We start from the raw sequence: 17814 nt of genomic DNA on the forward strand, positions 1-17814 counted from the left end.
CCAGCCCACCCCGTACTATACCTTGCCTGCAAGACCACTGAAGTGCAGTACAGGGCTCTGTACCACCCCCAGCAGGGAATTCACCCATCAGCTTGGTCCCAACTAGAAGCACCCCGACCTTCCTGTCACAGAAAGATGCAAGCTCCCCAGGGTCAATCCTCCTCTGACAGTGCTCTCATCGCCCAGACATAGTGGGGCCACCTCGCCTGCAGCTTCCCCTGCTGGGTCCCCCCACCCTGCCCACCTAGCCCTGGCCTCCCATCCCTTGGCTGGCTCCTGGGGCCCCACCTGTTGGCCTTCAGGTTTTTCAGTCGGGCTTCCAGGTCATTCAGCAGGTTGATTTTCTTACAACACTGAGAGCAGTAAACATCCAGCAATTCGCTGTTGTAGGTGTGGCGCATTTTCCTAGGAGTCTGCCCCGCGCTGAATCAGGAGAGAGAAGGAAATCATGCTCTGCTCTCCAATCTGCAGCCTCACCTCATCCTCCTGGGCTTGCTTTACCAGATTCCGCAATACTGGTGACCCTAGTGTGTGTTTAGGGGCAGAGGAAGTAGAAATACAGCAATAGATCTTCCTTCCCTTAATACTCTGACACGCCAATGAATGAGAAGCCCATTTCACAGATATGGCAACTGAGAGCTACAGGCAGAGTAAGCAATGACGAGGTGTATGTGTTACTGAGAAGGATCCTTCAACCCCAAGGTTCTCCTAGGAAGCAAGACAAAGAAGACCCCTGAGTCTGCAGCCTCCCAGGTGGGTTTATTCTGTTTCCTCCTCAAGATAGAAGGAGGGAGAAGGAACTCTAGCTCCCCAACCAGCGTGCAGAGGCAGCACCCCCAAACCCTGGGAGCAGAACCCACGTAGCTTAGGACTCTGCCCTCTGAACACCCCTGGGACGAGGTTGGGTTGGTTCTGCCACTTCTCCTTGTACCCCTATTCCAGCCCCCGGGGCCACCTGGAAGACACTGAAGATCCCAGGTCCGAGTAGACGTTGGTCCTGGTCTCGTCATCGGGGCAGGGGCTGCTGGGGGCACAGTCCACGTCATCCCCCTCCCCATAGTCTTCAAACTGCTCCTCATTGCTGATGAGCGAGGTGGTGGAGTGTGTGGAGAGGTCTGACGTGGTCATGGACGGAGCGTGGCCCAGGGACCTGGGTGTCAGAGAAGGCTGGCTGGTAACACAACCCTATCCACAGCCCGTGCTGGAGAAACCCACCAGCCTTCCGGGAGGTCAGTCAGTGCCCCAGAGATCAGAAGCCTGATCAAGTTTTTGCTTTTCAACCTGGCAATACACTTGGGGGACCTCATCCTAAGGTAAACACCTCACCACAGAAACGGTTTCTGCACAAGAGACGTCCAAACCAGAACAGCAGAACACTGCTTACCACCTAATGGGTTCCCTACACTGAGTCACAATAAATTATCATAACATATACAGTATAAAATGATACACTCTATACTGCTAATATTAGCGCATTAAATGATTAAGTTGCCATTGCAAAATTAGAATATGGATTAGGAAATTAAACTATCAAATTATAAGTTATCTAACTGTTGAAAGTCTGTAAATAATAGTAGCAATAATATGGAAAAATAAGAATGAATTAAAAGTTCCATGTAAAAACTCAAGCTGGAGAAAGTAAAAGGTATTTACAGAATAAGGAAAAGTAGGGCATAGAACTGTTTCCGTGGTCATGGGGCTGGGGGCTCGGTGGTGGGATAAGAACTAGCTCAGTTATTCCCCTCCATTCTCCCGTTCCAACCTTTTTCAGGTTCTGTTTAATTGACCTGGACTCTAATAAGAAATGAAGTTTTTTGTTTTTTAAAGAAATGAAGTTTTAAGAGAAAGAACCGCGAGCTACCAGAGGAGGCGCTCCTCCTGGTCTACGGAGGCGGCTTCTAGTCCAAAGAAGCCTCGCTGCAAAGAACATGGGTCAGAGACCCTAGGTCTCTCGGGGGTGACACCCTTCTCCCCCACCCCCCGCCCCGCCTTGGCCTGTGACTGTGTCAGAGGCAGGCTGAGCCCTGACTGCAACCTGAGAAGGAACAGATCTTCCCTTTAGTTGTTGTGAGGTCGTGTCTGCGTATCATCACTCGTAAGAGACGGTCTCTCCGACCTACTAGGCCTCCACACTCCAAACCAGGCAACCAAGTGGGGTCAGAAGCAGTAATGCTCCCACACTGCCCTTGAGCAATCCTGGTCTCTCTTTCTCCCAGACATTTTACTAAAACTCTTGGCCGCCCGCCCCCACTGGGCTGGCCGGCTGCCTCCTGGTGACCGGTCCCAAAAACTAGGTGGAATGACCAAGTAGCAAATGGTCAGCCAGATGGTCAACAGGTCTGTGGTCCCTGACCAGTTGTCCTTGGTGGCTGGTCACGGTACCACTGACAGACTGTTCCCAGGACCCAAAATGGACGAACAACTCCAAAGACCCCTGAGAACAGCCTGACTCGCAGACAGGCCCTGCACTGAAAAAATGTATGTGAAATTGCCTTTTTTTTTTCCCCTAAGGTCAAAACTGATGAAGAATTGATGACTTCATATGTTCAACTGAGACCAACACCCTCTCCCTGCCCAAGTCTCCAGGCTGGCCTCAACTACCACCTTCCGGTTAATTGGAGCTCCAGACAGACTCACTTGTCCTCTGGCAGGAACAGGCCCCCGAGCCCTCCGTCCTTCTCCTCGGCGACTGACCCCTCCAGGCTCTGGGTGCTCTCCATGGGGCTGTCCATGTCTGACTCGGGGGGGCCCTCGAGTGGGGCCAGTGTCATAGCCTCTTCCTCGTCCTCGGGAAAGAAGCCAGGGTCCCTGGGGAGGAGCTCGCCATCAGCAAAGGTCAGGCCTGGCACCTCGTTGCCCTGGGAAAGACAGAGAGGGACAGAATGAGTGAGACTAGTTCCCTGAAGCCCAGCACACCTCATCAGACCACAAGGATGTCAGCAGGGCCAGGAACAGCAGAGGGTGGGGGACAGGGAGGCCCAGACCCCAGGACCTTGTGAACAGGAATGCCTGGCAGGTGATTTGTCTGGGACTTCTCACAGTGGCTGCCAGAAGCCCCGGGGACAGCCATCTATGGAGAGGGGGCCGGCTACATTGCTGAGGGCACCTGGACGGCCTCGTCAGGGTCCCCATCACGGTCTGCATAAGCAGCCAAATGCTTTGTGACGGAGTTAAGGGCAGAGCTGTAATGAATGGCCCCCATTCACAACCCCAACCTAACAGAGCTGGAACAGCATGGAATCTGCCCGCCATGATTCCGGGTGTGTCAGGTGACCTCTGTGAAGCACAGTTCTCCCCCCGAAATTGGGAAAGACAATGGGATCTCAGAGGATCACGGTGTCACACAGGCGGACCTCAGCGAATGAATCCTGGCCGTAAGATGGGGCTTCAGCCTGGGAGCGGCAGTCTGCCGGGGCCCACCCCAGCCATGCTGGGGAGTGAGAACACTGGGTCCTTTGATTCTGAGCTTGGGGGTGGTCCCCGGTGCCCAGAACAGCCCAGCCTGATGTCAGTACAGACGTACTTGCTGGAACCTCACCGTCCAGGTTAAGCGTTCTGGCTTTATTCAGAGCGCACCTGGTCTGAGAAGCAGCTCTCTACAAACCATTTCTTGGAGCTGCCACTTCCAAGGGGGCCCTGCCTCCCCCTGCTCCTCTGTGAGATGTCAAGCTACACCTGAGGTTCTCAGGAGTGTTCCCTGGTGATGGTTGGCAGAGCCCTCGGTGACAAGTGCTCCCTGCAGCCCCAGGACTGTGAGAGCCGTGACCGAACAGAGCCTGGGTAGGACCTCCAGGTGCCTGGGATGAGAACAGGATCAGGCACATGTGAGGGAGGTGGTCAGTGACAGGCTTGGCTGGGCCCCCCTAGAAGGGAGGCAGGCAGCCCTCCTGGCGGTCTCTCCCGGCCAAGACCTCCTGCCCGAAGGAGAGACGACAATTAATGAGCTTGGCTCCTGCCTGTGCCCTGACTCTCGGGCCGAGCATCAGATGGACTAATAAAGTCGGCATCAGGCCACCAGGGTCCCCTGACTGCAGAGGCCGAGGGGCTGGGTAATTAAAACCACCTAGTGTTCACATGGCCCTTCCCACCTCGAGGTCACTCATCCAATCCCACACGGCTCCCAGCCTCATTGGATCTGGGGCCCTAAGCAAGGTCCCCACACCGGTAAGCCTAAAGCTGCGTCCCAGGAGAAACCACCATGTACTAAGCAGTCCCCAAGGTCCAGAGACAGAGCTGAGCGTTAGCACAGAGTCTGTGGGCTCATGACAACGCTTCAGAACAGGGCTTCTTAGCCCCAGTTCACGAACGAGAGTATTCACGAGCTCAGAAGGTAGCCTGCCAGAACTCCAGAGCTCTTCCGGCCAGCAGGCCGAGGGCCCCCACCTCTCCGGCCACCACCGGCTTGGCTCCACTGCAACCCACACGTCACGCATTTTGCATCTCGGGGTGACAACGAGAAGAGTGCGCATCAGAGGGGCGTGTTGGTAAGTGTGGAGCCCAGCATTCCTGCCCGCGCCACCTGCTTCCCACCGTGGGCCAGGTGGGGGCCAGGCAGCCCAGCAGGGACAGCGGGGGCCCCAGAGGGGCAGTGCCCGGCTCTGTTCCTTCACCTGCGAGCTCTCTGCCTTCTCAGCCATGGCGGCAGCAGGAGCTTAACGCTTGCGAGGAAGGCCTGCCCCAGGGCTTCCAGGAGTCCATGGCCACTTCTGGTCTTCACAGCCCCAAGAGTGGGGTCTCCTTTCTCCCATGAGTCGAGGGACTTGCCTGGGGCCCCTAGGGAGTTGGTGGCAGGGCAGGACTGGACTGTGGGGTACTGGTGCCTATACTGCTCTCAAAGCTCGGTTGGCAGGGGTCCTGGGGGTCTGCTGCCCAGCACACTCCCCGGAGGCAGGCAGGGCCCTGAGTAGGGACCAGCAGCCATGCTCTGCAGGCGTTCGGCCCGGCATGCCGGTGGCTAATTCATGTTTGTTCCCTTGGACACGGAGATGTAGAGGCCCCGTTTTTTGCCAGGCACTCTGCCCAGAGACACCCAGCTCACGAAAGGCAGGTGGGGACCATGGCCTCCTCTCCCCGGATGTCCTAGAGCAACATACCCACTCCCAACAGCTGCGCCAAGAGGAAAGAATGGCCTGTCCTCAGCCACAGGCGGGCGGGAGGGGTCAGATGCCCCCACAGGGGTCACTCCACCCAAAAAGACCACCCCCTTCTCAGGCATAATTTTATCCTCTGATTGAGCAGAGTCCACATGTGCCTGGCCCTTCACAGTCGACAAAGCAGGTGGTCTGTCTCCCACACACACAGCCCCGGCTGGCCCTGACAACAGCCCCGGAGGAGATCCAGGATGTGAACAGGGCAGGGATGAAGGATTTGTAGTCTTTGTGGGACACCTGGGGAAGGTGAGGCTCAGAGTGGGCTGGCACTGCCCTAGGACTTCCTGCCACAGAAGCCAGACTCTTGACAGGCAGAGTCCTGGCCCCTCAGCGTCCCCTTGCTACACACACACACACGCATGCATGTGTGCACACACATGTACACATGCACACAGACTCTCAATCTCCAGTCTTTTCTCTTAAAATCAACTGCCTCCCCATATTAACACCTTTTCATTCAACCCACTGTGATTAGCCCAAGGTGAGTTAAAAATTCTAGGACTCCAAAACCCTTTCTAGTAGTTTCCCCCTAAATTCAAATAATATATAGACAGCTATAAGAAAAGTAACTAGATTCCCTGGTTGGTCGAGACAGTCAGTACTGATTTGGCATTTGTCTTGGACAAAAGTGGTCCCATCACCCCTGCTCCTGCCTCGGGAATGTCCTGAGCCTGCTCCCATCCCTTTGGGCCCTCTGGAGAAGGGCCTGGTGTAGCACCGGGCCTGGGAGGGGTGCTACTGGAAGTGGGCACAGCCTGCTCTGATCCCAAACACCTCAGGAAAGGAGGCAAAGCATGGGCGGTAGCTGGAAAGTGCTAGACAGGCCACTAACTACTCATCGGCTTGGAGACTAGGAAGTACACCTTCCCCAAGCGGCTAGGTCTGGGGAATTATCAGAAACCAAGGGTTTCTAGAGAGATTGGAGGCCTGCAGCTGGGAAAACAGGCCCTAACCAGCTGCTCTGGAAGGGCAGGTCTGCATCTCCAGCGTCCCCCCTCCATATCCCCAGCCCGTTTCTGGCTGGGACTGGATGCAGCTGGGCCAGGCCAGAGGTGGGAACCCAGAGGCACACAGGCTGGCCATGGAGGCCCCTCTCCAGGGAGGGCAGCATTTGGCTGCCAGTAGGCCCCAAAGTCACTCCTTCCTCTGTAGGAAGTTGGCATGGGCTGAATTCAACAGCTGGTTAAAAAAAAAATACCCATGGTGGGAGAGGTCATCCCAGCCTCAGAGGGGCCAACAATGCCCTGCCGTCCACACTGCCAGAGGGGGCTACGGCAGGGCCCAGACCTGAAGACTTCATCTGGTCCTCCCCATCCCCCAACCGCCCCAGTGGCACTCCATCTTCAAGTCACGTACACCACTACTCCATTTTTGAGACAGCTAGAGCATGGACTCCAAAGGACCCTGCTTCCACATTCCCTGTGAGAAGGCAGGCCCTCAAGGCGGTCACCCCGGGGACGTCTGTGTCGGAACCCCCAGCAGTTGGCATCACATGGGGCACATGGCCGGTGAGTGGTGGGTACCTGTGGCCGCAAACTGCACGGCAGAACGGGGCGCTGGGAAGAGCCCAGCTGTGGTAACCCCGAGGCCTCGGTGCCTGCCTGGCTCATTCACTGGCCACTGTGCAACCCTGGGCAAGCTGTTCAGTCTCTGAGCCTCATTGGAAACAGCCAGCTGGCAAGACAGCCATAAAGAACCTACGTAGAACATTGCTCCGTACCTCACAGGTACTGGGAACATGGCAGAGAAGAGAGGGGCGCAGAACTGACTGGGTTCAAACCCCAGCTCCACCCCTCAGCTCTGCAACCTTAGGTTTACTGAACTGCTCTGTGCCTCAGTTTCCCCATCTGCAGAAGGGAGTTATTGGTCATCAGGAAACCAGTTAGTACACGTGTTAAACACACACAGAGAAGGATCAATAAATCTGAGCTATTATGGTCTTCACTGTGTTGAGAGAAGACAACCAGGCTGTCTCCAGGCCTGATGGCCTCTATCCAACCCCCTGGGACCCTACCCCGTCGACCCCCAGCGACACACCAGGTGGATGCTGGCTGGGTTCAAGCTTCTGGAAGCCTGAAGTTTGCAAGTTACAGAGGTGCAGGTGCTTCCTTTCTCCCCACCGGGGCCATCTTCCACTTACTCCCTTCCACCCACTCCCTCTGCACGCTAATTACACAGTTTAGTAAGTGTCAGGCTGAGACACAGGCTGGGCAGGGGAGGCCAGGAGGCTCTGAGGCTCCGGCTCATCCATCCCCAGCCCTGGCTGTAGCTCCACTTCCCAGGCAGTAACTCAGAGCCAAAGAACAGCTCTGTAGGGACAGGACTGGGTAAAAATAGCTCGATTCAGCACATCCCAGCTTTCCTCGCAGCCAGACACTGGTGGGCACACGTGAGACCCCACTGCAGGGAAGAGAGCAGGGAGGTGGGGGACACAAACCAAGCCTGGTGCAGGGGAGAAGTCAGGATGATGTCTGGGTAACGCTAAGCGGGTCGGGGGTGCAGGGGGCTGGGGATGAAATCCCTTGTCACAATTCCAGCCAACCCACTGCCTGGGCAGAGGGACAGGCCTGCTCGGGGTCTCTCTAGGTCTTCACCACAGGTAGCTAAAGACTAGGGAGCTAACTTGTGGATGCCAACGGCCCCAGGTCCAGAGAGAGGGAATCTGCTTACCTGGGCTGGGATCCCCTAGCCTCCATCACTCAGCCACCCATCCAGGCGTGGCAACAGCAGAGATTAGCAAGCAATCCAGGTTGTACCTGCCACCCCTCTTGTGGCTACCAACCCCTGCCCTGAAGCCAAGCCTTGCTCTGTGGGTGGGGGTCGGTGCACATCAGTGGCTGATACGGTTCTGGCTCAACAAAGTGTGGCTGGGCTGCCAGTCAAAGGGCGAGGGTGGGACTAAAGGAGCAGGTAAGCTTCTATATAGGGAGGCTGGTGTCTAAGCCTCAACTTTGGAACAGAAGTAACCTTGGCTCAGATATGAGGCCCCGGCTTGTCCCCAGAAAGGTCAAGGGCAAAGAGGGGAGCCACTAGAGTTCATTTATCACCTGTCTTGGCCAATCCTGGGGACTGACTGCACATGGTCAGATGAAGAAAGCCCAAAGAGTCCCATTCTGGTGGGGGAGGCCAACGTTCAGAAGATAGGACAGACTGCCCTGTTCCCGTCCCCAGGGGCCAGATCAGAGAGTGGCCAGGATCACCCCTCCAGTGTGCACTTCCTTCCCTGGCCCCTGGACGGAAGTCCTAAGTTACCCAGTTTTATAGGTGGGAGAACTGAGGCTCTCAGGCAGACATGGTTCGGTTCTGGATCTGGCCCCCACCAGCTGTGGAACCTCAGGCTGATACCGGAGAGAAGAGAAAGAGAAAGTAAGGCTTGCGGTTCTCAAGAGCTCCCAGGCCATTTGCATAGAGCAAAGGCACTCCAATATGGAGGCCCGGCTATGGTACACGCCCCTACAGTGGAAGGGGTGTGGAAACCCAAAGGGCCTTCTTTTCCACGTTCTTAATCACACTCCTGCACTGTCTCTCTCCCCAGTCTCACGCTTCCCCTCTCCCAACAGACGCTGCTAAGGTAGTGTCACAGGAGTACAAGAGAAAGAGAAGACATGTAGCTCCCAGAAAAACTCAGAAATGAGGGTGTCTGACAGCCAGCCCCTCCCCCACAGCCAACCTAAGAGCCAGGGTAGGCAAATTTCCTGCACAGTGGCAAAGCAGAGGGACTGTGTCTTAAGGAATCTAATAGGGAGAGTCTGTAGCAGACCTGGCAGCACCCACACAGGCACTGGCCAGAGGGGTCTGGTCTGCCTGCCCCACATGGCCAGTCTGCCCCAAAGGCTGTGGGGTCTGACATAGCTGGCACCAGAGCTTGAGATCACTCAATGTCCATGCAGCCCTGCTATCCAGCTCCCCTATGTCCAAGTTCACCCACCTCCCTTTTGATCACAGCAGGCTTCTGGAAGCCTGTGACCGATGGGGAAAGTTGGGCTGCCCAAGCTCACAGCCAGGGCACGCTGCTCACTGTAAGTCAGTCAGCCAGCACTCTGGCTCTGCGGGTCCATGGAGAGATAATCTGTGGTCATGGGGTGGCATTCGAGTCCCAAAGGGGTCAGGGAAGGGCCACCACGGTCTGGTTTTCAAGCTGTTAGGCTTTGGGCCAGACTTCGGACCCCACTGGCAGCGCCCGTCACAGGGGGTCACGCGCTCCACTGGGAGACCCTCCAGGCCCCCTTCCCCCACCACGCCACTTGCATTCCAAGAGCATGTCGAAGCATTTCAAAAGTCCGCTCTTCAAAATTAAAAATGTATTACTAAAGCGCTAATGGAGAAAAAAAAAAAGGAATAAAAAATGCTTAAGACATCTGAAAGGATACAGAAAAAAAAGAGGAAAAGAAGACCAAAGATCAGAACTCAACCATGGTAGCAATGCAGAAAATGAAAATGAAATAAAACCACATTATTAATAAACAAACACCACCAGACTAGATAAAGACAACAACTACGTGGTGTTTATAAGCAACACAACATAAACACCAGGACACAGGCCAAAAATAAAAGTCAATGGAGGGTGGGGCGCCAGGCTGGCTCAGGGAGTAGAGCATGTGACTCTTGATCTCAGGGTCAGGAGTTCAAGCCCCATGGTGGGTGCAGAGCTTACTTTCAAATAAACGAATGAATAGCGGTGGAGATTTTAATTCATCTCTCTTGGTAACTGATGGGGCAGGCAAACAACAGAATTAGAAGAGAGACGGAAGGTGTGAGCCACGCAAACGAGACCTGGCCCAAATCGCACTCTGTCCCCAACTGCAGAATAAAACCGTTGGGTTGGAGATTGACGAGGAACTAGACTAGACACTGGCACCTGACACCCTCTGAACACCCTCTAACCCCCCCCAATATTTCGACTGTGGTAAAAACAGGCTATTGTCACTTTAAAAGAGTGATCGAACCTAGCATCAACTAATTGCTGGACACAAGATTAAGGACAAGCCTCCTATGCTCAATTCTAATCAAGCCTTAAGATCTAACATCTACTAGGGGTGTCTGGGTGGCTCAATCAGTTAGAGGTGTGCCCTCAGCTCAGGTCATGATCCCAGGGTCCTGGGTCAAGCCCCACGTCCTTGGGTTCCCTTAGTGGGGAGTCGGCTTCAGCCTCTACCACACCACCTCCACTCATGCTTGCTCTCTGGCTCTCTAATAAATAAAATATCTCAAAGTGCACTTCTTTTTTTTTTTCCCCCAATTTATTTATTTTCAGAAAAACAGTATTCATTATTTTTTTCACCACACCCAGTGCTCCATGCAATCCGTGCCCTCTATAATACCCACCACCTGGTATCCCAACCTCCCACACCCCCGCCACTTCAAACCCCTCAGATTGTTTTTCAGAGTCCATAGTCTCTCGTGATTCACCTCCCCTTCCAATTTACCCCAACTCCCTTCTCCTCTCTAACACCCCTTGTCCTCCATGATATTTGTTATGCTCCACAAATAAGTGAAACCATATGATAATTGACTCGCTCTGCTTGACTTATTTCACTCAGCATAATCTCTTCCAGTCCCGTCCAAAGTGCGTTTCTAACAAGTTCTTGGGTGATGCTGATGGTCCCAGGACCACACTATTAAGAACCACTGTTTTAGATTCATCAAGAGACAGAAAAGCTAAATGTTAACCTTGATTGGATCCCAGTTCAAACAAATAAGCAAACCACCACCTAGCTAGCAAGTCCTATTGGAGTCGAAATTGAAGCTGGAATATGGACTAGATATTGGGTGATATTAGGGAATTACGCTTGCTAATAGTTATGAAGGAACAGTACCCTTAGTTTTGATAAGGTCTTGCTTAATTTTCTTTCAAATGGTTTAGGGGGAAAAAAGTTACATGAGAGATAAAGCCAATACGGCTGAGGCCCTGGAGGGCAGCTGGGGCATGCAAATCCTTGCTGGAACAGTCTCCCCCACCAACCAGCACCATGATGGTCTGTCCTGGTTGCAGGGGCTGGATTGGGCTCCAAATGAAACACTGTGGGGGAGTCCTCTTGTGTGGCTGATGGAGTCTGGCCACTGCAGGAGCTGGATGGTGGGCTCTGGAACCACCGGGCCTGGGGGGTGGGGTGCTTCAGGCAAAACCTTGGGGAGTTACACAGACTTCCTGGCCCCACGTTCAGTGGCTCCCCATAACCGGTTCTTACAGGTCTTTTGTTTGTTTTTCAGTATATTAGCAGAAAGATACATACATAAAACATGAAAGATAGTTGCCCCAAACTTGCTGAATGGGTTAAGGAAAAGTGGAAAATCTCTGACAAGTTTAGCTCCATTTAAACGGAACATGCAAAAGTGAAGCCTTCCTTAAAGAATGCTACACCCCGGAGCCAGGGTCAGCAGAAACAGGGAGCCTGGTGGACCAACACAACCAAGGGTCAGAACCCCACGAGGTGAATGAGGAGCAGTCTAGGTTCCGAATGGTCAGATCAGGCAGCAACGGTGGCTCAGGTTCTAGAAGGCGAACCAGGAATCAGAACATTGGAACCTCATCCGAAGACAGCACCGAAGGGCCCATCATCAAGAGTGGGCCTTTGCCTGCAGGCAGAGCTGCCTCTCATCCCCTCCACTCAGGGCTCTTTCCCTAGATGCCGGGCTCTGCTCACACTCCTCTTCCTCCCCGCCTCAGAAGATGGCTCGAAGGAACTTCCTCTTATGGGCTGACCTGTGTCCCGTCACCCGCCAAATTCATATGTTAAAGTCCCAACCCCAGTACCTTAGAGTGTGACTATTTGGGGAGACAGGGTCTTTAAAAAGGCAATCATATTAAAAGGAGGGCATCGTGGTGGGCCTTAATTCAATGGTCTCGTATCCTAAAGAGGAGTAGGGGATTAGGACACACACACACAGACACACACACACACACACACACACAGACCATGTGAAGAGACAGGGAGAAGACAGCCATCCGCCAGCCAAGGAAAGGGGCCTCAGAAGAAACCAACCCCGCAGACGCCTCGATCTTAAAAGTTAGCCTCCAGAAGTGCGACAGAATTCATCTCAGTGGTTCAAGGCAGCCGGTGTGTGGTACTTAGCTGTTCGCTGACGACCGCCCTTTCCTCCCCCCACTCGGAAGCCTGTATGGTGCCCCTCGGCCCCGCCTGGATTTGTCCCCCACCTTCCCACCCTGATAATAAAGGCAAATTCCTTCTAGGTCAATTCAATTCCGCCTCCAAAGGGACCTACTGGGTCTCCAGAAGCTCATTGAGGGACTGGGGGTTTGTTCGTTTTCCTCTCTCCTCAAAAGAAACGCTGTCTTCTCTCTCGTGATCATTTGGAGGTACTGCGATTTCTTTTTTTTTTTTTTTTTAAAGATTTTATTTATTTGACAGGCAGAGAGAGAGAGAGAGAGGGAAGCAGGCTCCCTGCTGAGCAGAGAGCCCGATGCGGGACTTGATCCCAGGACCCTGAGATCATGACCTGAGCCGAAGGCAGCGGCTTAACCCACTGAGCCACCCAGGCGCCCCGGTACTGCGATTTCTAAAGAGACTCTGTTTTGCTGAAGCTGAAGCTTGGCGGATCTGTAATTATCAGAATGATGTTTTCCTAAACACCATATATATAAATCTAAGTCATTATTTCCATTTCTTGTGTTCCCTCAATAGTGTATGTATTATGTTTTAATTTTAAAGGAACGTGTACATGGAGTTCAGCCAGAGACATTTAAAATGGCAAAGGCAATTTCTGTTTGCCTAGAACTGTATTTAGTGTAGTTATAATACAAATGTAAAAGTTATTTTACCTAAAAAGTGAATGGTTTACAAGAGGAGAGACCAGCAGTTAGGCCTGCAACTACAGTCTGAGCCGGGGCAGGCCACCTCTGCGGTGAGGAGCTCTCCGTAATTGAGCAAGATATTACCAGTTTATCCATGCCAGACGGTATTTCTGGTCCTTTGAAATTTCTTCCCTCTGCTGTGGTCAGTTTGGGGAAAAGGGCCCTCATCATTCCTGGGACACGTGGGCACCTTGCTCAGCCGGGACACCAGCCCCCCACCCCCAGACCCAGCCAGAACCGGAGCCAGCTTCCCCCTTCCCGGGTGGCTGTCTAGGGTCAGGCAGACACAACAGCTGCCTCTGGCTAAGTGATCCATCTCCAGGGAAAAACCATGGAGGGGAGGTGGCCCCACGGTGAACTTCTCTCCCGAAGGGAACAAGCCCTTGACAGGGGTGTGACTATCCTAACAAAGCCCTGGGTCAGAGTGATCAGAGTGCCTCAGGGAACCTACCTCCTGAGCAAAAAGGGATCCAAAGAGGCCATCTAGCCTAACCCTTGCCCTGAAAGAGAGCCAACGGTCTTGATATTCAAGTGAGAACATGGACTCGAGAAGCAAACTGTTGGGGATTAGGAAAACAGAACTCAAATTGCTTCCACATCTGGAAACCAAGCCCAGCAGCCAGCCCCAAGAATTCCAGGCACGTCAGCTGTTGGCGAAGCTGCAGGTCAAGGGAGGTGTTTCCTGTGGGCTGGTACCCCTCTCCCTGCAAGTACCTACCCGAATCCACAGGGCCGGTCTACAACAAGAGGCCAGCTGGGGGAAGGGGACACACGGGAGTACCCCCCACGTGGCCAGTGTCTGCTCTGTGCTTTACTGAAAGGGTCTCATTTTCTGCCCCGCAAATCCCTGCACATAAATACCCTCTCCTTCTTCCAGGTAAGAACCCAGTGTCCAGAGTTTAGTCTACCTTCCCCTGAAGTTATGCTGTGATTCTTCTCCAGAAGAATTGGGAGTCACATAAAAGGATAAGGCCACCTCACCCAGCGTGGGTGGTCACACAGAAAGGTAGAGTCACGTGAACCCGAGTCAGAAAGCCCTGGACATCAATCACCAGATCTAAATGCTCAAAATAAGATTTCCCAAGTATATGCTGGGAAGCGGCGTTCCCACCCGGCCACTGGATCTGCGGCTCCAAAAAACCACAGCCAGGGGTGTCGGACAACTAAAATGTCAAAGGCGAATCCACAGGCTGCAAGTTGAAAGGGGCACACATCAAGGGCTCTCCTGGCTCTTTGAACAGGCAGCTATTTTGGGCTACAAATTATAGCTTTTAAAGATGTGGCTGTTTGAAGTGAGGGCTTAATTACTCACACAGTCAAGAGTTTGTGGGGCTTGCTTTGGGGGCTCCGTGTTTTACCACGATGCTAAGGAAGGGGTAGAGAGGAGCCTGGGATGGGCCAACAGTGGCCCAGGCCAGCTCCGCCGGCCAGGCAGAGCAGTGTTCCTTCACGGGGCACCCTCCCATGAGGGGATGTGAATTTCCCAGGGAGAGGCCACCATCTGCCTCAAGGAGAGTACACCTGAGCAGGGCTGACCCACCGTCTAGAGCTGGGGCCAGTACCTACCTCATCCCCTTCTTTGCATAGAAGCCCTCAGTCCGGGAAGGCTAAGCAGAGTGTTCCAGTGTTTACCCAGAGCTAACAGCCAGAGCTTGCAGGGCCAAGGGGATCCCTGCCTGGGATCAGGCAGGCCATGGACCAGGGAACTCCTCTGCCACCACTCTCCAGCCCCCCTGCCTCTACTGTTATAACCTTCAGGCATCTCCCATCATCCCAGAGTCCCAGCAGTGCTCCCAGCAGGCTCTGGTCAGGTGCTCCCTCCTATCCTTCTGCCTCTGCCTGGTCCAGTGCCTTGGGCAGGTGTCCCCAGGGCTGCTGTCGCACAGCCAGACTCACCAGAGTGTTGCTGGCCAGAGCACAGCTTGGGGGCCACAAGCCAGGGAGGCAAAGCCAGATCGGGTCCCTTCCCGGGCTGTCCCGCGGTAAGAACAGGTGAGAGCTCTGGGTCTGAACACAAGCCACAGCTTGGGGCTCAGAGGGCAGGAGGTGCCCAGTGGGAATACAAGGCTACAGAATGTCCAAGAAGGTCCCTGTCAAAGACCCTGTGAGCTTGCCAATGGCCACAAAACCAGGCCCCCGTCTCAGCCCAGCACACACAGCCCCGTCCCGCTGGTCTCAGCCTCCGGACATGATCCTGCCACCCCCTCCCCTTGTACCCCAAGCTCTTGTCGGACATGATCACCACCCTCACGCTCTGGCTCCTTATGCCTGAAACACAGTTCCTCCCTACGCCACAAAGGCCTGTCCCTAAACAAGGCCCAGTGAGAACATTACTATATCCAGGGGACTAATTCTTTGCCTCCATGCGGAGGGCCCTAGAGCCACCTCTAGGCACAAGTCCCATGAGCCCCTTCTCTGCTCCCATGACTCTCTCCCTAGGACTGGGTGAGGTGGGTGAGGTGCCTTACCCTCTCCTCAGCCCGTGTACACCACTTTAAGGAGAGAAGGATGATCTGGGGCGGGGTGGGTGAGGGGAGTGATTTTCCCATCCTAGCACTGGCACAACTGACCCACCCACTCCCCTGTTCCCAGGAAGAAGACGTGTGGTATGGCAGGCTTGCTTCCTGCCAGGGGGGTCCCCAAAGGGGCCACCAGACCCGCTGACACAGGTATTCTGTAAGCCAACCTCAGCCTTGTCTCTCTCAGGGCTGGGGAGCTCATCATAGCCTCTGCCACACACCAAGGACGGGGGTCGACGCTTGTGCCAGAGTCCAGACAGCACCTAGAGGGGGCTGGGAACCCAGGCACCACACACAAAATTGAGGGAGCTGGGCTACTGGCTTTCACCAGGATCTCAAGAGGGGGAGAAACAGAGGGTCCTTCTGATGAGAATGAGGTCTCCCTCCAGCAGCAGCTCTCGCTGAGGCCCTGCTTGGGGTGGCCCATGGTCAGCTGGACGTCCCCACGCGCTGTAGTCCAGCACCTCACACAGCCCATTGCACTCTTAGCAAGCAGCCTACCTCATCAACCTCACTCCCCAAAGGTATTGAGGTCCTGACGGCTCACCCCGTTCCGTCCCAGAGGCATGCATGCTGCCTGACACATCCTGCTCGCCCAGGTCCCTGTGCCTGCAACCCTGCAGTTCCCTGCCCTGAGCTCCTCCATCTGTCTCCCGGAGCCCCTAAAGAAACATCAAGTGATCTTAACTGTTTGAGGAGGACCAGGAAAGAATACACCTATTAAGCGTCTAGCACATACCAGGTACTTTTGTGCATCAACCACCATCCAGACGGGAAAACCCAGGCTCAGAGAGGTTAAGTAACCTGCAAAAGGTCACAGAGCCAGCAGGGCTGGGATGCGAACAGGTCTGACTTTAATGCAGCAGAAAGGGTACAGAAAACACAGACTACTCTCGGTGATGGCAGTGTCAGTTATGCAGCGCTGGAATAGTCTTAGGTCGGGCCACACGGGCACTGGAAGCAGCAAGGTGGGCGGCACCAGAACGTGGGCTTGAGCTGAAGGCTGCCGGGAGCACAGCACATCACGCCATGGACCACGGCCGGCAGAGGCTCCTGGGGCCTATGCCACCTGGCCACGAGGCAGGGCTCCCTCCCCTTCCCCTCCATGGGGAGGTTCAGAGAGGCTGCGTGTGGGGAGCTTTTACAGAAAGGAAGAAGAGAGACTGGAAGGAGAATTGCTAAAAGGAAACACATGTGGAAATGAAAACTCAGGCAAGGTGGGAGGAGGAGGGAAAGGAAGGAAGAAAAAGATGATGTTCAAGGATTAGAAACCAAGTCAAGAAGCCCCGATAAATAATACCCCCTTTCCCTCTGCTACCTTGCAAAGGCCGGTAACCTGCTCTCTGCCCTCACTTTCCCTCCTAGTCCAGTTGGAATGGGGCGGTGAGACCGGAGAGGAGACCCAGTAAGACAGGAAAAGATGCCTTATGCACAATCACGACAACTGTGGAGCCAGGACCGGCATCTGACATAAGAAGAACATGAGGCTCAGAGAGGTGGCTCCGCTTGCCCGAGGTCACACAGCTTGTGTGCAGCAAGGTGGGAATCAGAACCCAGGTCAGCCTGGAGTCCAGCCTTGTTCCCCTGAACCACATCGTAGTGAGTGTCCCCTCACATAACCCTCCCACCACTACAAGGTAGCTCTACTCCCTTCCTTGAAGAAACTGGGCAGGTTACATAAGCTCTCCAGAGGTCACCTAGTTTCTGTGTTTCATTAAATCCGAGACGCCTTGGATTTTAAGGTACACGGTTATTCTAAGTACATCGAGAAATGAAAGCACACCAGCAAACGTACCACACATACCAACTGAAGATGCTAAAACGTGGGGGGGAAAGTGTCTTAGCGTCTGTAAAATACAGCGTAAGTGGGGAATGGGGACTCAGGCACAGTTCCTCAGACTGTGTGTGGGACTTGGGGGGCAGAGGACAACTCCTCACATGCACGTGACCACCCACATGCACGCCTGGCTGCCGCAAGGTCCTTCTTTGCTAATAACCGACGCAATCTTGTAGATAATCACACAAAAATGTGCTGGCCAGACCTGCCTGTCAACAAGAGCCCTCGTTTCACCAGGAGTCTTCTGATTCAAGGTTACTTCATATTAGCCGCAGAGCCTGGCCCCCCCCCCCCCCCCCCACCTTCCAGCCTGGCCCTGCCCGTCGGCTTTGCCATTCCCCCAGTCCCCCATGGAGCTGCAGATCTCAGAGCAGCCAAGCTTGTTGAACAGGTAGGCTGGCTCCTTGGAACAGGGCCAAGGGCAGTCACACAACACGGTGGGGAGGCTGACAGTCTGCATCGTTCTGTCCGGCTCCTCTCCAGGTCTCTGGGGAC

General features: G+C 54.2%; 1 protein-coding gene across 4 annotated transcripts in view; it reads right to left on the bottom strand.

The window, feature by feature from the left end:
• RAB11FIP4 (RAB11 family interacting protein 4) overlaps window positions 1-17814 on the bottom strand; it is a 113615-nt gene that overhangs the window by 10041 nt on the left and 85760 nt on the right. For 3 of the 4 annotated variants that reach the window (XM_059380507.1, XM_059380511.1, XM_059380509.1), the window contains 3 exons: window positions 2638-2858; window positions 956-1150; window positions 289-423 (listed from right to left, as the gene is read on the bottom strand). In XM_059380507.1, coding sequence (XP_059236490.1) covers window positions 289-423; window positions 956-1150; window positions 2638-2858 — 551 coding nt within the window. Of the gene's footprint in view, window positions 1-288; window positions 424-955; window positions 1151-2637; window positions 2859-8402; window positions 8463-17814 lie in introns of those variants that run through there. The other variant, XM_059380510.1, reaches the window with a different exon arrangement.

Source organism: Mustela nigripes, chromosome 16 (assembly GCF_022355385.1).
Source record: "Mustela nigripes isolate SB6536 chromosome 16, MUSNIG.SB6536, whole genome shotgun sequence".
In the NCBI taxonomy this organism is placed as follows: Eukaryota; Metazoa; Chordata; class Mammalia; order Carnivora; family Mustelidae; genus Mustela; species Mustela nigripes.